This window comes from Leopardus geoffroyi, chromosome B2 (genome assembly GCF_018350155.1).
Source record: "Leopardus geoffroyi isolate Oge1 chromosome B2, O.geoffroyi_Oge1_pat1.0, whole genome shotgun sequence".
NCBI classification, from domain to species: domain Eukaryota; kingdom Metazoa; phylum Chordata; class Mammalia; order Carnivora; family Felidae; genus Leopardus; species Leopardus geoffroyi.
In genome coordinates, this window is record NC_059332.1 from 45,198,224 (window position 1) to 45,218,500 (window position 20,277).

At 45.6% G+C, this 20,277-nt stretch overlaps 1 protein-coding gene across 1 annotated transcript in view; it reads right to left on the bottom strand.

Moving 5' to 3' along the window:
• The window catches only part of TNFRSF21 (TNF receptor superfamily member 21), a 76,740-nt gene that overhangs the window by 28,677 nt on the left and 27,786 nt on the right, over window positions 1-20,277 (bottom strand). The window contains exon 4 of the mRNA XM_045498473.1: window positions 1,015-1,280. Coding sequence (XP_045354429.1) covers window positions 1,015-1,280 — 266 coding nt within the window. The remainder of the gene's footprint in view (window positions 1-1,014; window positions 1,281-20,277) is intronic.

The following is a 20,277-nucleotide window of genomic DNA, read 5'->3' on the forward strand; positions in this document are numbered from 1 at the left end:
TCTAATCTCAATTAGCCCTATAAGGCTGGCTTACAAATGAGAAAATAGAAATAGAGAAAGGTGAAGTAACTTGCCCTTGGTCACCCAGATAATAAGTGTCACAGCCAGGATTCAAATCCAGAGCTTCCTGGCTCCAAAGCCAGAACTCAGTGACCAGTGACTATAAATAAGTCACACTCCTGGGTCCCCTCTGTTCCCATCTGATGTACAGGTTGAACAAGCACAAGAAGAAGGCTTGATCAATCCTGTTACCTACTGCTGTCAGCACCACGTGCAACCTCAGAAGGTAAGATTGAGTCCTCCTAAACTACATCACAAAAAATATCCTGGGGGAGGGTTGGGAAAGGGGAGAATAGGGGGGAAAAAAAAAGTCCTCCTTCTTGGATTTGTTCAGGTGTGTTATGCAAAACGAGACCGTACATGGGATAACGAGATCTGGCTGCATAGTCTGAAGACAGAACATACCCCAAACACGATGATTCTCACCTCTGCGCCTCCAAATTAACACCATTTTGAGAGCTTTTTAAAATACTGATTTCTGGGACACCTGGGTAGCTCAGTCGGTTAAGCATCCAACTTCAGCTCAGGTCATGATCTCATGGCTTGTGAGTTTAAGCCCTGCGTCAGCTCTGTGCTGATGGCTCAGAGCCCGGAGCCTGCTTCGGATTCTGTCTCCCTCTCTCTCTGCCCCTCCGCCGCTCACACACTCTCTCTCTCTCAAAAAAAAAAAAAAAAAATTAAAAAAAAAAATTTTTTTTTAAATACTGATCTGTGGTGCTCCACCTACAGATTCTGATCTGACTAGTCTACAGTGGAATCCAAGTACCAGACATTTTTTAAAGTTCTCTAGATGATCATAACGGACAACCACCGAGAACCACACTGTCCCAGAAGGGGAGTGTGTGTGATCCAAACACCCAATATCTGTATTTTTCCTTATTATATACACCTGGTAAAATCTGAACACAGGGACCCACAGGTTAGTTGGAAAGACCAACAACCCAGGGACATTACCTGGGCCGTATCTTCCATCAGTCCCCGAATCTTCTCCACGACATCGTTGCGCCGGTGCTGGCGCAGGGCACTGATGAGCTGGGCGAGGCTGGCCTCAGGCCCCCGGATGGTCCAGTGCTGCAGAGCTGCGTAGGCCCGCTCGTGGTCGGCCGTGTACCCGTTCGAGAAAGCGGCCACCTCCCGCTCACTGGCATTGCACAGAAACTGATAGATATCCTTCCACTGGCTTCCCACTTGGGCTGCTACGAGCTTCAGGATGTCAATCCCTAAACCAGAGAGAAAATAAAATGAAAAACAGACACAGGCACATGAGGGAAGGTCTTTATATATGGCGACTGTTTTAGTGACCTAAAAGAAGCATGCTCTCCCCTTGTAATAACATCCAAGGGAGTGGCGTGCCTTCTATAAGCACTTAACATACACAACCCCTCCTAGGGACTAGCCAGGTACCCTCCTATAAATTTCACTTCCTGAATATGGAACCAGAAGAAGGCACAATCCTGGAAGTACAATAAATAGCCCCCAAAACGATGTTTTGAAAGCCAAATCCAAACAAAAGAACCAGGGACTCCTTTGTTACTGCTAAAAACAAGTGCATCCATGGCTCCTGAGTGGCTCAGCTGCTTACGCGTCTGACTCTTGATTTCGGCTCAGGTCATCACGATCTTGCGTGGGTTTACGGGTTTGAGCCCCACATCAGGCTCCGTATTGAGCGTGCCAAGCCTGCTTGAGATTCTTTCTCTCCCCCTCCACCGCACACCCTTTCTCTCTCTCTCAAAATAAATAAATAAAACTTAAAAAAAAAAAAAAGTGTAACCAGAGGCCCCAGGACTAAAAAAGTGGTGAAATTAAGAAATTAAGAAATTCATGAAATTAAGAAAAAAGTAAGCCATGGATTAAAAGCGCAGTGGACTTTATCCAGCACCATCTGGGTACAGGGTTCAGATTCTGGAAATAATGTCCTTTATGTCAACTGACGGTATGCCCAGCCATTCCAGCCCGATGGAGGCACTCCTTAAGAACCTCTGGCTCCTTGTGCTCTAATCCTATGCTCAGCAAGCAATTTTTTCATCTATTATTCAGTCTCCGAAGCTGACTTGCACAGTTAAAAGGGAGACAACAACCAAAGTGAGACTATAATAACAATAGCTATTATCTCCCCGGTTTTATGTCTCAGGCACTAGCTCTTGGAACATCTTTATAAAACGTTAACATTCCAACCACACGGATAAGACCACAGCACCTAGAAAAGTTAGACAATCTGCCCAACAGCACAAAGGCAGCTGGGTCGGAACTGAACCTCACTCACTGGATCACGTATTATACGGTCACTCTGGCGGATCAGTCACTTGTAAACTCCGTCAGTGTGGGTCTACGGGACCCAGATCTGATGAACGCAGGGTGAAATGCTGAGTCAAATCCCGGCAGCTGCAAGCTCGAGGTGAGTGCCTGACATTGACCCTCTGTGAGGCGTGGCTCTCCCTTAGCAACACGCTTTGGTGTCTTCCTGTACACAGCACCTTCTCTCGGCATTTACATGTTGGCTTTGCCCAAATTGATACACGGCATTACAGAGAACCTCACAGTTGGGGACCTGGCAGGCAGTTTACCATAACAGGGGGTGAGCCCTCTCAGCCAGTACCATGTCTTTGAATGAGGCCGTGCTCCCATGCCCAGATACCGGAGGTATTATAGTCAACTGTTATGTCTTTAAAACACTAACTACTCAAAAAAAAAAAAAAGGAGTCAAGCTCCCACATGAAGCTTAGGAGAAAAAAAAGAAAAGAAGAGAAGAGAGGGAAGATTCCTGGGATCGAGAACTGAATTTTTTAATTAACTAGAGGTTAACCAAGGGGAAAAAGTCTTTTTTTTTTTTTTTTTTGCTTCAGTCAGTTCTTGGGGAAAATAATTATAAAACTAGCTCTCAATGTTTGCCTAAGAAAAGAGCAACACTAATTCCAGAAGTTTCTTTGAAAATGGAGAGCTTTGTGTTTCCTCGATGTCAATCCTTACTCTGCCATGCAAACCTATAGAGGCAGATTTATCTGCAAGATTGCATACATATCCTGAACCAACCACCCGCAACTGGCTTTTAAAAATAAGTTCCTGGTAGAAGGTTGCTTTCTTGTCAACTCTAAGAGTAGAATGCCACAAATCGAGGCATTACTGTACTTTCCACGCGATTTTCCCTGGGCAGTGTGAAATACACTTGAACTAGTTGCTTTTCAATTTTCATGGCAATGTTTAGCCAGATACAGAGCTTTTGATTTCAAGTAACAGACACCTAAAAAAAAAAAAGTCTATGTCCTATTTAAAACCCTGCAGGTAACTTTAAGAAGACAGCCAGCTCTTTGTGATTGACGCGGTAGGTTCTTCCAAATACCAAGAGGCTCGTTCATCCCTGAATCTTAATTTAGGTTAATTTGACTAAGGCCCACAGTGTCTTACATGAAAACATGACTGCATTTTCTTGTACATGGGACTTTTGCCTAAATCTTCATAATGCCCGTGACAGTGTGGCTTTGGGCAAACCACTAACTGTCATGTCCATTTCCTCATTTGTACAATGGAGATACTCACTAGAGTCCCTGGGGATGGGCTGATTAACATTTTCTATAGAGTTGATTTATTTTTGGAAGCACCCTGTCATTATAAATGCTCCATATACTAAACACTAAAACTTAAGACTAAATGCATTTCTGATGCAAATACACAGCCTTTATAGAGTAATGATAGAGTCTAAAAGGCTCAAACCTAACAACAGTTCCCTCTCCCCAAACCCAGTATTTATACTTTCAGTCACAAAATAAAGAAAAAGGAGGAAAAAAAGAAAAACACAAAGAATGGATACACTGAAAGTTTCCTTCAACTAACTGACTGGAAGCTAAATTTAAGGCCCACAGATCAGGTCTCATTTTTTCTTTCTTTATTATTTTTTTAATGTTTGTTTATTTTTGAAAGAGAGAGAGAGAGAGAGAGAGCGTGAATAAGGGGAGAGAGAGAGGGAGACACAGAATCAGAAGCAGGCTCCAGGCTCCAAGATGTCAGCACAGAGCCCAACACAGGGCTCAAACTCACAAGCGGTGAGATCATGACCTGAGCCAAGTCGGACGCCTAGCGGACTGAGCCACGCAGGCGCCCCTCATTTTTTTTTTTTTTTTTTTTTTTTTTTTTTTACCGTGAGAAAAAAAGGAGAGTCAATGCACATGAGCTGCTCTGGGTCAGCAATGTTCTTCCCCACCACCACCCCTCCCATTGCACAGGGGATAGATCTAAAGATGGCAGAGAGCTACTGGAGAGAGCAGCCTTTCCACACCACAGGGGATCACAACACAGCAGGAGACGGGCCAGTCTGAACTGGCCCAAGAGCCTACGGCCCCTGGTCCCCACCCCCACAAAGGGGAAAGAAAAACCTGTGGAGTATTTCAAGAATATTTGCTGAGCGGCCACTGCGGCTTACTGTGTTTGCTGGACTGATGACCCCTACAGAATTTTAATGCAGAAAGAATGATATCGCCAAGAAAGTGAAGTAATGCCAATGAAATGGAAAGTGTGATGGGCTCTGGAAGTGCTCTTTACTTAGAAAGAAGTTTCAGGCAAAACTAAGCCATACAACTATAGAGAGAAGCAGTAGGATAACTAAACCACATTGAGATAGTTACGTGGGGGCTGGGGGAGCGAGGCGGAGGTTACCGGGTAACGAAACAGAAGGGACTTCAGAGGTAGTCACAAGGTTCTCTTTGTCAAACTGGATGCCGGGGAAATGGGTCCTCTTTTTATCTTGTTACTTTATTATTGGTTCGAGATCAGCTAGCCAGTTAGTAGTACCTCTACTGCAGTTAATAGAGAACGTGGTGTAGGACAGGAGCCTTATATGCTGAAATTGTGAATGCACTTGGGGTTGGATACAGTGTGTGTGCTTCTTCCTGGCCTGTTATTACTGACCAAGCAGATGCTGGGAAAGTTTTCTGTGGGGCTAGTAAATTTATTTCTTTTCTTTAAAAATTATGGTGCCCTTGGGGCGCCTGGGTGGCGCAGTCGGTTAAGCGTCCGACTTCAGCCAGGTCACGATCTCGCGGTCCGTGAGTTCGAGCCCCGCGTCGGGCTCTGGGCTGATGGCTCAGAGCCTGGAGCCTGTTTCCGATTCTGTGTCTCCCTCTCTCTCTGCCCCTCCCCCGTTCATACTCTGTCTCTCTCTGTCCCAAAAATGAATAAATGTTGAAAAAAAAAAAATTAAAAAAAAAAAAAAATTATGGTGCCCTTAGAGGGTTAAAAAAGGGAGGTCAGCACAGGTTTTCCGTAAAGGGCAACAGTAAATATATTAGGTTTTGAGTACCGCCATGATCTCTGGCCGAGGTCTCTTCCGCGACTCTGTTGTAACGTGAAAACAGCCATAGATGATACACATGAGTGTGCCTATTAGAACCTTTATTTACAAAAACTGGGGGTGGCCTATGTATGGCCCACACACTGTACTTTGCCACCCCCTGAAGCAGATGCACTTAAAAGGGACCATAGCTGGGGGCACCTGGGTGGCTCAATCGGTTAAGCGTCCGACTTCAGCTCCAGTCATGATCTCACAGTTCATGAGTTTGAGCCCCGCATCGGGTTCTCTGCTGTCATGATTGAGCCTGCTTCGGATCCTCTGTAACCCCCCGCCCCTCCCCGACTTTTTCTCTCTCTCCCTCTCGTTCTCAAAAATAAACAAACATTAAAAAAAAAAATAAAGGGAACATAGCTAGATTATCAAATGGCATAAAGATTTAGAAAAACATCTTGTTAAAAGAAACACCCTGCCGACACACACACAAGACAATGAGAGTTCTCGCCCCAATCATTAATGTGAAATGGGGGTAACTGAAAGAGAGACCAACCCTGGTCCTGGTCACCTGTCCTATCCAAGTCCCAAGTTTTTATGTATCCCGGAGACAGAGGAGCTGAATAGATGGGACTCATTTAGCTGAAAGGGATGCCACATCTCATTCCTTAGGTTGAAAAATAACACATCCCTCCACCCACGGAAGTGCTGACAAGGGTGTGAAGCTTAACTTTGCTCTTCCTGTGATGTCAGGTCCCGGAGCTCTGAGAATGAAGCTTCTAAAGAAATCAGCATCGGAGTCAAACAAGCCCTTATCTGCCAGATAGTTGCTAGGGGCTGTGTGTGAGAAGATGGCCCTGGCCCCAGGACACGGCTTTTGAATTTTGAGGAGCAGATAGCAGAAAGATCATGAACTTAGTCATCATCACAAGATACGGTTTCAAATGCCATGACTTGTTAGTTGTGTGACCTTGGGCTCAAAATGACCACCCCTAAGATTTCAGGGTCCACGTCAGTAAAATGACAATGCCACCTCTGATCTCATAGGGTAGGTAAGGAGATTTATGGGATCGGGTAGTAAAACCGTCAAGCCGAGAGCCTGAGTGCACATCGGTTTCGCTTCCTCTGTCCCCTCCACCTCTGCACAGACAGGTCGTCGGGACAAAGGACCTGAAAGATGGCAGGGGTTTTGCAGAGACCTAGGGATTATAGCTACTTGACAATGAAGGCGAGCACCAGCATCCTGGCTTCCTGTGCTTTTTGGAACCTCACTGGCACATACCAGAAGGGGCACCGCCACACAGAAGGGCAGCATCCACAGAAAGGCAGATGTGAAAGAAAAATGTTTCTGCCCCTGCAACATGCAGGGCATCCTATCAGTACTCACTGCTGACCTTGCCCAGATTGGCCACCAGGGAACTCAAGAACAGAGGCATGAAGGAGGTCATTGACTGAGCTATTGTGGAAGCAATGGCATTTTTCTAGTGCATCCTAAAATCCTGAATTAGATATCATCTGGGTGACAACATTAATTTGAGGCTCATTTTGTTAAGCCCAATGTCAGCTCCAATATGCAAAAAAAAAAAAAAAAAGAGTTCCACCTCTTTTCATAAAAACCTGAACTGACCTTTATAATCAGAGAAGGTATTAAAGCTCTTTCCTTTTAGAGATAAATATCTGATATGAGTGCCATCATTAAGAACCCACATTAAAGCCTCCCCGGACGAGGTATGAAGGACAGTGATGTTGGAAACAAAGGCCATCTGTAACCCACAACACAGCACCTGGTTTCATGCCGTGCACCCGGCTTCAACAGAACGGGTGCGTGGAAAAGATGAGTAGGTTATAAGCTTTGTGATGGTACCAAATTCTCATCATTTAAAAGATTCGAGCATTCCCACTGCATCTCCCATACTTGTGAAATGTAATGTCTGTTCTCATAATTCTTCTTAGAAAGAGAGGTAGAGCGACGAATAATGAGAAAATTCCCATAGAGGCAATTAATACACAACTTCCTCCTCCCTGGACAGATAACGCCATAATTATCTCTATGCTGGTTTCTCTACACACAGCAGTCACAGATGTAGACACATGAAAGAAAGAAGGAAAGAAAGAAGGAAAGGAAGGAAGGAAGGAAGGAAGGAAGGAAGGAAGGAAGGAAGGACGAGCAGGAGAAATGAGCTCAAGATTATCCCCCTTCTACGATCATCCTAATTCCTGCCCCCCCACCCCCGACATTACTCTTTATCAACACATGCTGTGACCTCAAGCTTACAAACTGCAGGTACGGGGACAAAGATGGATGCAGCATGTTTCAACGTATGTACAGAGCAATGTACAGCAAGTTGGAAATCTCAATAAAAGCCTGGCTTTAGCATTCCTAGAATTGATGTTCTTCCCTATCCAATGGTCATGTCCTCATTGGTGCCTTTTCTGACCTCCTTCTTCTGCCTGAGCCTCACGTTGGCTGTGACTACCATTATCCCCAGCACCTGCCAGAGCCTAGCACATAACGGGAATTACAACGAACATCTTGAATGAATGAATGGGAGCCTTTTTTTCTGAGCTTTCCCCTCTTGCCTGAACACCCCCCCCCCACCTTTTATCATCTCATTAATCTCTATAACTGCAGCCATCGAGAACCTGAGGGGCCACATGCTGACACAGCCTCGTCATGTAACCGTGCCAGATCTCATGTGGTCAACAATGGGTGGAACCTGGGCTTCCTGGCACGGGGACCCAGTTCTTGTGCAAGAGCCTCTCCCTCTGGCAGTGCCCTCTTCCCAGTGAGGGTGGTCCGCCACAGCCACGTCAGGCACCAGAGGAAAAAGTCTCCCAGACTGTGTGCCCCTGCAGCCAAATCCTCCTGCGGAGAGAAGCTGTCTAGACCAAGGTCTGTCTGGCCCAATTACACAGTAAGTGCTTCTAAAAGCAACATACCCGGGGCGCCCGGGTCACTCAGTAGGTTAAGTGTCCGACTGCAGTTCAGGTCATGATCTCGTGGTTCGAGACCTCGAGCCCTGAGTCGGGCTCTGTGCTGACAGCTCGGAGCCTGGAGCCTGCTTCGGATTCTGTGTCTCCCTCTTTCTCTCTGTCCCTGCCCCACTCATACTCTCTCTCTCTCTCTCTCAAAAATAAAACTAAAACAAAAAATTAAAATAAAATATAATAAAATATAATAAAAAAATAAATAAATAAATAAATAAATAAATAAATAAATAAAATAAAAGCCACACACCAAAAACATGCACCTGTGTTTGGTAGTAACTAGTATGGTCATGGCATGGTTTTAAAAATGGGATACCAACAGGAATCACTCTCAACGCATCACACAGGAAACTACTTTATCAGCACTTGGGAGCTTAGTACGCCCCAAGTTAAAAATACTCCTTTCCTCTAGTTGAAGTACAAAAGTTGAAAGAACTGCTTAAACTTCATTTTGACTCGAAAAGTGACTTCCGAAGCAGAATTAATCACTATCTTGTTGAAGGCTCAATGGACAATCACTATAAGCTCAGATGAATCTCAAAAGCTACTAAAAAAAAAACCACTGTGCAAAGGTCTCATAAAGCTAACGATGGGCCATCTACCAAAGACAAGTTCTATCAAAACAGTAGACAATTTTCCAGATGGAAGAAATAGATACCACTGATGCTGTGGGGAAAACTAATAACCTTGTATTTCACTCCGTGGAGGAAAACAAAAAGCACAAGGCCCAAGATGCCTCCTTTCTCCTGGTCGTAGTCTGTGTTTGAAGCTGTTCATTTATTCATTCGACAAAAACATATCGAGCCCTTATTCTGCAACTGCCACTGTCATAGGCACTGGGGACACTATGGTGTACAGGGCATAACAAAAGCCTTTCCTGCATTCCACTGGGAGACATGGAAAGTAGTAAGATATTTAGCGTGATAGACAGCGAGGCATGCTGGGGAGAAAAATGTAACAAAAAGTCACTGGAGACGTTTGAACCAAGGAATGGCACCATCTGACTTCCATTTGAGCAGTGTCATTTTGGCTGCCGTCAAGAATACATGGAAGGGGTACAGTTAGAATAGAAGCCACCAGTCAGAGGTCACAGCGATCTCCCCAGGGAAGGGACAGTCATTTGGGCCTGAGGGGCAAAATGATAGGAAAGGGTCAACTTCTGAATATATTTTGAAGGGGAGGCTGATGAGATTTGCTACTGGGTTTGCTGAATACGGGGGGAGATAGAAGGAGTCACTCTAACATTTTGGCCTGAGGGCTGCAGCCTGGAAGGCTGGAGGGGCCTCTTTCTGCAATGGGTAACTGATGTGGAGGTGTGGTTTGGGATTCAGTTTAAACGTCTTAGGTGTCGAACGTCTAGACATCTGGGTCTATCGGGCAAGGGAGAGGATATCTGTATATTACATTCAGGTTCAAGAACCGAGATGCTCTTGGGAATCACCAGCAGATAGACGGTATTTAAAGACCTTAGCCACCAAGGAAGGGAGAGTGTACAGGTAGGAAAGAGGTGCAAGTCCTGAGTTCTGGGGCTGTCCACTGTTTATAGGTCAAGTTAAAGAGGAGGAACTAGCCAAGGAGATGGAGAAGGAATAACCAGAAAGGTGCGAGAAGAACCAGGAGAGAACAGTGTCCCAGAGGCCAAGGTAAAGAAATGTTTCAAGGAGAAGGGGATCAAGAATGTTAAATGCTGCCAATAGGCCATGCAGATTCAGAGGAAACTGAACTGAACAGACAAAATCATGTTGTCAGACTCTACAGAAAAGATGCAAGATTGTAGCTAAAATACTGCCATATTTCACTGATTCTAAGACATCTGAATGCCTATTTCAGTCAATGCCTTTTCATATCTTGGTTACAGTGGATTTTCTTCCTTAGTGGTATTATATTTTTAATGTTTATTTAATTTTGAGAGAGAGAGAGAGACAGACAGACAGACAGACAGAATCTGAAGCAGGCTCCAGGCTCCGAGCTGTCAGCACAGAGCCTGACGTGGGGCTTGAACTCAGAAACCACGAGATCATGACCTGGGACAAAGTCGGCCGTTTAACCAACTGGGCCACCCAGGCGCCCCTCTTAGTGGTATTTTAAAAAATGTTATGTCACCATCAATGGTGTCTTAGATTTGATAAAATATAGAGTCATTATCTTTTTAACTTATAAACTTGAACCCGCCTATTTTTTAAAATACGACACAGCATCCACACTTAATATGTCAAATTCTGTGCATACCCTGCAATGTTAAAAACCAATTACTCAAGAACAACCAACAGAAATCTAGAAATTCCTCCTCCTCTGCAAAATCTGCTTACATAACACCTGACCAGGTTGATTCAAGGGCACTGATTTTTAAGGATTTTTTTTGTTTGGTTTTTTTTTTTTTGTTTGGTTTCTATTTGGATTTTAGCCCTCTGTGGGGGAAAACACTAATTTGTTTTCCAAAGAGCTTAAATGCAAAAGCTGTTAGTTAGATAAATTACAAAATAAAATATACACTTAAAACTAAATACCATCCCCTTAAAGCCCAGAGGAAGCATCATCAGCGGGTGGGCCTGGGGAGGACAGCAGCCTGGGATTCCCAAGGGCAAAAGCCCATCCCTGGCCACTTTGTGCACGAGATAATGCTTTTTAGGCTCCAGTGATAAGAGGCTTTTCTCCGGCAACAGTTCTTTCTGCTGCATAATCCTCAGACATCCTCAGAGGTTAAACAGATAGGTGCTGTCGGCGGGAAATGGCATTAGTGGAGGCAGAGGTGGGAAAGGCAGCGGGGTAAGGGGGGGGAGGTGGAAAAAACGTCTCTTCCTGCCACTGTAAAATAACTGTGGTGGGGCAGCCCAGGGAAGGAGCAAAGGACACAGTGGCCTCTTAAAATGGAACAATCTGCTCCCTTCAGCCCAGCTTCCCGGTGTTTACATTTCAAGTCTACTTCCCATAGGAAATTTGGGCTGACAGAGAGGTGACCGTCTGGAATTTTTAGTCAAGGAGGCTTGAGGCAAAGAAGGAAGGTTTCTTTGGTTGCAGCTGTCTGCTGTCTGGGGCTGAGAACATCACCAAGTTCAACAGATGTGACTTCAGATTAGCAGGACTCCATCACCTCTGACTTATCTGTAATGGCCCTTATTTATTTATTTTTTTATGAGAGCCCTCCAAGCCTAAGCTTAAGAGAAAAGTGAAAAGTAGGAAATCGGTGTAACTTGTACAGAGGAAAACTCATTATTGATGACAATTTTGTAGTTGTTTTATTTCAGACAAGTTGGGTTTTGCTAAGGGAAATAAAATTTTCTTAATAGAGCATGATAAAAAAAAAAATCAAGCATAGAAATTTAGAAGTTTCTAGCCTCAGGTGATTCATGGGAAATTTCAAAAAATCTCTCAAAAAATAAAAATCAAATACAAAATTCGTAGAACAGGATATGCCACTCAGTAAGCAATGAGGTAAGTCTTTGTTGAAGCAAAGTAAACAATGGAAACTTAATGGTAACAGAAGCCTTTCTTATAAGGCTAGAAAAATATATTTACTAGTCACAGTTGTACCCCAGAATTACTTTCACGATCTTGCCTATGTCAGCACTAACGAACATCCCGTAACATCACTTTAGGGGGAAAAAAAAAATGAGTCGAGTACTTATTATCAAATTCCTAACACACTTCACTTGTTCATCATTTCTGAATGCTGCATATGGTAGTTTCCATAATTCGATTGCAATGTTTTAAGTGCTCCCTGAAACCTGACTGAAGAAGTCTATTGATATTGTTCAAATATATCCAGGGCACGGCTTCCGGTTACTCAACCTCTGTCCCCTACCAACCACTGCAACCTTGGGGAAAGATTTATGCCAGAAACACAGTCCCAACTGGACCGCATCTGGCTGCTTTCCCTGGAAAGAGGATGAAGGCTATGAGAGCTGGGAATCCAAGAGACAGGTTTCCTTCACCACCCCCGTAGAGACCCATTCTCCCATACCTGACCCATCCTGAAGGAGGAACCACAATTTGGAAAGAAAGGAAACACATTTCCTAAGCCTACTGTTGGGATTCATAAGGACCTAGAATCAAGAATGATGCTCGTAAGTAACACTTAAAGAAGAGATAGGTTTTACTTATTTGCTGGGTAGTGCTTTGCTTGAGCAGCGGGGTAAGGATAGAGAACAGGATGGAAGAAACAAAACACGTATTACCAGAAACTCAACTCCTAAAATACAGCTTCGTTCCAGGACAGTGTCTGAACTTTTTAAATAAGTGCATTGGCAAATTACATCCGGGTTCTCAGGCAGCACTGTTTTCCCAAAGAACAGTCTTTACAGACAGACTGGGATATCAATCTTAGACAAATAAAGTTATGCAATCAAGTTATGCAAATAAGAGGTTTAACGACCAAGCCAGCTGAGCTGTACTTGAACTTGAACTTCATCTTCAGGTTTCAAGCCTGAGACACGGAAGCAGTTTGGTGTTTGGTCGTGGGTCGTTCTGAACTTCACTGGTCAGTTTTTGCAGCGCCAAAGGACACGATTTTGGAATGGAAGATGTTAGAGATACTTGAAGCCAAGCCCTTCATCCTACCAATGAGCAAAACCGGGCTCCACAAGGTCACAAGGTCCTTCCCTCTGCATAGCCTCCCTCCAAGCCAATGCTGTCCTACTGCCCATGTCCCCTGAGCATGGTGGGTTCCTCCCTCCTCCCCCTTGCCCCAGGCTGCACTGTCGAGGCGACCACGGGAGCAGGCTGGGTGAGCAAAATTCCTTCCTCTCGCCCTCGAGAATGCTGAGAGTCACAGACTATGTGCCACACTGTCAGTTTCTTTCCAGCTCTTTTTGTTCTGGTCAGTCGGGCTTTGAGGCACGTTATGGCCACCGTTCTTAGTGTAGATTTTTTTTTTTCCCTACAGCCATTTCTTCTGACCCACTGGACTCATTAAATCTCACCCTCAATGGAGTTCTACTTGTCTTGAACATCGGATACAACTGTCCCTCCACCCTGGCCTCAGCTCTCCACGAATGCTTAGTACAGCTCAACTTCCTGACCTTCCTGTGAGGAAAGAGAGAAAGAGAAGCAAGCCGAGCTGGCAGCTTTATCAATATTTACATATGATCTCATAATTTAGTCTTCATCAACAACCCCATGAGATAGGAGCTATGTCCACATTACAGATGAGAAAACTGAGGAGAGGTTCGGTAGCTTGGCATAGTTGCACGGTCAGAACAGAGAGTCAAAACCGCAGGTGAATCCACCCATCAGCCCACATCTCTCACTGCACCATGACGCCTCCCGGGACCAAGCCAAGTGTTACCCACCCTGTCCTTCTTGAGTCTTGGTTGCTTCCCTGAACATAAATCTTTTGAATATGTCTCCCGCCAACCCCGACTCCCCTTCATGGGGTCACAGGAAAGGAGACAAGTGGAAATAAAGGAGAAATCGGTTACAATGATAGATTTACGATAGCCCAGGTTTCAACCTTCTGCCCACTCTTCCTCTTCCAAACAATGGAGAGATGTGTGAGAGGCAGCGGCACATGCTAGTGACCAGCTCGGAATCCAAGGCCAGCTGCGTGAGTGCCAGTCCTGGCTCACCACTGGCCTGACGTGTGGACCTTTGTCAAGTCATGTAATCCTCTGTGCCTCCGTTCTTAATATGCTGTAGAATGGGCACGGTCCTGCCATTATAAGGTTGTTCTGAGAATTAAATGAGAAAGTACATATAAATCCCACAGAACAGTACCTGGCACACAGTAAGCATCCGATAACCCTGGTGTATTCTTTCTCTCCCTTCCTCCAAACCAGTGTGTCAATGCCAAGGCCTGACGTAGGCTCCCTTAGAGCAATTTGCTTATAGAATAATCCTAGACAAGGACATTTTTGAGTAAAACCGAGTTAAAGTGAGAGGATGTCAAGAGCAGCCAGAAAGGTGCTTGAGTGCCTGAGAAGCAGGCCATGAGGGTGTAAGGAAAGGATCAATGAAAGGAGAATGCCTCTGCCTCTTCAAGGTCAAGGTGGGAAAGTTCCGTGTATATTGCAAGAGCTTTAAGAACTTCTTTACTTTCACCTGCAGCCAAGATCTAATTCATCTTCAGCTCCCAGCTTCTTCACCTCCTGCAGCCGGAAATCATCCAATTAAGAGGCTCAGCAAAGGTAGCGGAACACCGCCACCACCTGCAGCCCCCCCCAAATGAATGACCACCTAGGGACCATCACCATCCCCATGAAGGCAATCCAGGGAGACGTCCCCTTCTGAAACATGCCTACATGCCTTCGTCTCTCCCCCCCCCCCCCCCCCCCGTCCACTTCTGAGTCCCTGTGGCCAAAGGGCTAAGTTCTTTTGCTCCCCCAGCCTCAGCCTTCGGTATCCTCACAGGCAAACAGCCTCTCCATGCTGTCATTTAAGAAACAGGAGTAATTGCTTTCAAACCCCGATAGCCTCTGAACTGAGCAGGACCCTGCAGTCCTTTGACCAGAGAAGCAACACGTGAAATATAAAAAGCACTGTCCCAGGAGCCAAGAGACTCAGCCTTAGTTTCTTCTCTAAGCCTACTGGCCACATGACGTTGGGCAAGTCACTGTTCTCGTCTGGCACTCAGTTTCAGCTTCTGTAAAATGGTAGATTAGACAAACACACACACACACACACACACACACACACGTCTCCACGATCTCCAACTTGAAGCTCTCCCCAAATAAAACTAAACCAAATACCTTCTACGTTACTAAAGCCTAGTCCTTGGACCGTACCTTAACCTTGGTGTTCACACACACATAATTAAATGAAAAATAACAGAAGTCAAGCAGTTTAATAACGAGTCACGTTTGAAATTTCCTCTTTTTTTTTTTTTTTTTTGCCTTGGGATTCCTTAAAGGTGACCCTGGTTACAAACAGGAAGAGTTGACTTCAGACACTATGGTCCCCTACTTCAGCCAAAGTACAGCTAATTCAGAATCAGGCAGATTGACCATTGAGTTCCTTTTCAGGAAAACAAGTCAACATCTGGATGACAACTGACACGGGAGATAATACGGCAAAAGACTCAACAAAGAGGGAGAAATACGTAACTGAGATGGAGACTAGCTCCTCTCCAGTCTGATGTCTCTCATAGCACTTTCCCCTGAAGAAATAAGAAATTCCTGGCTGTCGAGGCGAAGGGCAAAACCTGTGGACAAGAGCTCTGCCTGGGCCTCTGAAGTACCCGGCAGGGCGCCTCGCCTATTCCCTGCAGGTGAAACCAGACTTGGACATTGCCTTTCTGGAAGCGAGATAAATTCTTTCTATAACCCCAGCCTTCCACTGATCTATGAGTGACATTTTTTCCCTCATTCTCAAGGATTATTTTTGGATTATCCTGGAACATTTTAAGCATAGTCCCAACAAATTACAAAGCTGCACGGATCTGTGCTAAATGTGTAATTTAAGAACCCCTTGACAGGGAGAGTAATCCTCCCTGAGAACTAATAAGAACTCGTAAAAATATATATGAAAGTTACAGAGAGTTTCAGCAGAAGTCTGAACTTATTCATTGATCCTCAGCTAGACTGCCAGGGGGTGCTGCCCCAACACGTGTATCCTGGAAGCTGCCTTGACAGGTGGATATGACAGGTGGATATGAGCTGCTGGCCACCCTCCAGCCAGGACGAGAATCGACTAACTTTTCCAAGGCAGGAAAGCACTTACCAGGTATGCTCTCTGTGTCACCAGGGTAAAGCTGTTCTCAGGAGTTCTCTTGGGAATGGAGTCCCTCGCCCATATGAGGAGACCAAGGCCTTCCTCAGCATAATAATTCAGAAATGGATGAGAGCCTTGGACACAGCTTCACCTTAGGCAATCAAGGTGACACATCTGAAGGGACTGAAAGACTCAAAAGTAGCTCCCCCCCGCCAGTCCCAACCATGCTACAAAAATGTCTCACATTCTCGCCAAAAGCATGCACGATTATCGCACGTTCCCCTGGTCCTCCCCAGCCACGTGTCCTGACTTAGGTGGAAATTTCCGCTGCCCTGACCTTACTCTAGGGTAAGCGCAAGGGAAAGCTTTACTGCGTGGCAGTGAGCACGCGGTCCTTCTTTGGCATCAGTTTGGGGTTAAGCCTGGCCTCTTATCTCGGCCCGGAAGCCCCTGTACTCCACTCTACAGCCCGCTGCAGGATCCATGAGGGCAGATCACACTGGGACAGACAACAGTGTGACGGCAGTGTCCTCAGTTACAGTAAAATGATCATGCAGACCAAAATCTGATGACCCTGCTGTGTTGGGTTCAAGTTTCCTCATTCTTCAAAGTTGAGATTCAAAGAGAGCAAGTCTTCCTCCCAGGATCAAGCAGCCTTTTAGTAGAAGACCCAGATCTGGACCTTAGGTGTCACAGTCCAGTGTCATTTCTGCTGCCGTGGCGCCTTCTGGGCACCGCGATCCAGCCTCTGAAGAACAAGCCCATGGCTCCACTCAACCAGCTCATGCTTGTTGAAGGGACTGCATTTCAGATATTCTTACTCTGTGCAGCAATCCGGCATGCCTCCCTTCCAGCTCTCCTCAACACCACTATTCGGACACTGAACGAAGAAAATATTCAATGCAGCCGTGCACGCTCTCAGCTTCTGAGGAAAGAAGGGGCGCACTGCAGCGTATAGTTGGTTGTGCGTGTCCACTGCCTCGCTCGGTCCCTCTCTCCACGCAAAGCACATCGGTCCCCTGAGCGAACGACGAAATGTAGGCAACCAGACTGCACCCCAAACCACTGCCTCCTCCCTTTATGGCTCTGGTTTGCCTAAGAGGCAAGATATAGCAGGTGCATGGCAGGTACCCCCCGTGAGGTGGACCCACGAGGTGAGACTAAGGTCTCTTGGCAAAAACTGGTATCTATCAGGAGGAGGTGGAGAAACCCTGGAGTAATTTTTCAGCAAAATACAGGGTAACTGCCACCTTTTCCTCGCCCCCCCCCCCATATCCGATGGTCCTGTTTTATAACTCAGCCCTTCAGCAATCAGACTGGGAAACAGTTGCTGCTAAATATAAGGTGGAACACGGAGGCTAGAATTCAAGCAGCTGTCCAAGAAGAACCAGACTGCTTCTCCAAGCCGTACAAGGCACCGGGAAGCAAGATACAAAAAGAAGTGCTAAGAGGGGTGCCTGGGTGGCTCAGTTGGTTGAGCGTCTGACTTCGGCTCAGGTCCTGATCTCACGGCTGGTGAGTTTGAGCCCCGCGTGGGGCTCTGTGCTGACAGCTCAGAGCCTGGAGTCTGCTTCAGATTCTGTGTCTCCCTCTCTCTCTGCTCCTCCCCTTCTCACGCTCTCTCTCAAAAATAAATGAACATTTGGGACTCCTGGGTGGCTCAGTGGGTTAAGCGTCTGACTTCGGCTCAGGTCATGATCTCATGGTTTGTGAGTTCGAGCCCCGCGTGGGGCTCTGTGCTGTCAGCTCAGAGCCCAGAGCCTGCTTCGGATTCGGTGTCTCCTTCTCTCTCTGCCCCTCCCCCACTTGTGCTCTGTCTCTCTCTGTCTCTCAAAAATAAATAATAAATAAAAGTAAATAAACAAACATTAAAAAAAAATATTTTAAAAAAGCTGCTAAAAGACAACGCTATGGTATACATCAGGGGCTGGCCGACTAGAACGTGTAGGACAAGCCCCCTGTTTCTACAAATAAGGTTTTCCTGGAACTCAGCCACGTCCATCATTTACATGTTGCCTATAAGGCTGTTTTCATCCCATAAAAGCAGAGCCGAGTATAGCAACATAGACTGTATAACCTTCGAATGCTGAAATACGTCTTAGCTTGCCGACCCCGGTAGAGCGTAGAGAAAATATTACCATGGAAAGGATAAGTCCATATCTAAATATAAAGCCAATAAGGAGTCTTGTTTGATTGTCTATGAGGCTTTCTGCCATTTCAGAGAGCACTGCCTCCAGCAGCAGATTAAGTAAACCAAGAAGGAACCATACCCTGCATGGAGGGAAAACCACATTTCCAGTAAGCTCTTTTAACGTAGCAGTTTTGACGCTATGTAAGCACAGCTGCACGCACTATAAAGGAGACTCGTGGTCATTATTTCTGTGACTGAATCAGGAAACAAACCGAGAGACTACCAGAGAGGACAGAAGTGACGATGACGAGTCACTTCTCTACCATCTCTACTTATAAACCACGGACCACATGGCCAGCCACGTACTGAGCGCTGGGCACACACTCCCTTCACTCCCACAACACACGATCTGTTAGTATGATTCTGATTCTATACACATGGAAAATGAGGCACCGAGGGGCTAAATAACTGGACCTTGATCTTGATCACATAGCCACTAAGTGGAACCAGACTCCAGAGACCTTGCTCTGAAGTGCATATGAGAACAACTTCTTTCTAACCTTCTAAACAGAGGCCCAGAGAAGTGAAAGGTCTTCACTGAAATGGACAGGGAATGGCAATTCTAGAATTTTAGAACCCAGCTTTATCGCTGTCATTTCCAGGGTGTAGTGTAGTGTTGCTCTCCTCCCCAAACCCCTGGCCTCCACTGCCTCTGCTGCTCTCACCTCCGACCCAACCAAGGGCCGCCTCCCACTGGCTTCCTTGCTTGAGGGCACCCACAAGACTAAGCCATTTGCATTCTGCTTAAACACAAGCACCGAAGCATTCACGAATTAATTCCCTCTCTTCACCTCACCCAGCTCTCCAGTGTCCAAGAGCCCAAGTGTTCCACATTGAAGAAGCACATCAGATGGAGGAATATCAGCAAATCTTGTAGCTGGTTTTTGCATATTTTAAAGCACTACTGTCATGAAAGCTTCCTTTAGCTCCGAATAATAACCCTTGGTATCTACGGCAATTTCGTGTAAAGAAGCCACCTTAAGATCTTTATGTGAAATCCCTCACACCAAATATGATTATAAGCCAAAGGAAAAAAATCCAATATTTGAATGGAAAACAATGCAACCTGGAAAAGGATTAGGTAGATTAATTAGTTCATGGTTGCTCTCGACCAGTGTTATCCAAGAACTTTCTATGATGGAAATGTTTCAGAGCTGTCCTGTCCAATCTGGCAATTACTAGCTACATGTGGCTATTGAGTCCCTGAACGGTGGCTGGCACAACCGAGGTACTGATTTTTTTTTTTTATTTTAGTTACTTTTACCTTTACGTGAAATAGCTCAGGTGGCTACCACATGGGCCAGCTGGACTCCGGACCACCCCTCTGAGGGCCCTGGGCTATTGCCCAGGCCTGGGGACACACAATAAAACCCAGTGTCTGCTGTCTAAGAACTTAGAAACAATGTGGGGAGACAAACCACATAGACACAAACAGTTAAACAGTGCCAGACGATAAGAGCAAAAGGAGTTAAGAAATAGCATCTTAGAATCTAGTTCTACAGAATGAGTCCTTTCCCCTTTTGCTGCGAAAGAGTTGCTTGAGAAAGAGTGCACCAGCCGCGTGTACTACTGTTTTTGCAGTCAATTTCTAGGAGATGCCGCTGTCCTTATATGTCATGTGCTTGAAGTAGCCACACCAGAAGGGCTCACCGTCCCTGGCCAATGCTTACTGTCTCCCCGAGACACAGAACTCAGAAGGTGCTAGTCAGGAACCAAGTTCAGTTTAAATGAGATAAATCCACTTCCTTGGTCTCTCACTCTTTTATTCCTCATTTTTCTCCATATCCTGAAGTCTGAGAGAGAAAGGAAATACGATCGAGGAGAAATACTGTCCGTTTTTTGTTCCCTTTATCACCTTGCAGAGCCTCTTGTCTGTATTCTCCTCTCTTATCCATAGAAGCATTTTTCGGGGTGACTTCCACTCCTCGCCCTGCCTTTCAAACTTCCCCTTCCAAATCCCTCGGACAATAGGTTGCTCGGGATCGCAACTTCACACTTTTTGCAAATAGCTAAAGAGAAGGGGGAATAAAGGAAGGAAGAAGAGAGAGAAGTGGGAATGGAGAGAGAAGGGGAAGAAAGGAAGGAAAGGTAACTAGAAATGGCCCACAAAGGAACAGCCATG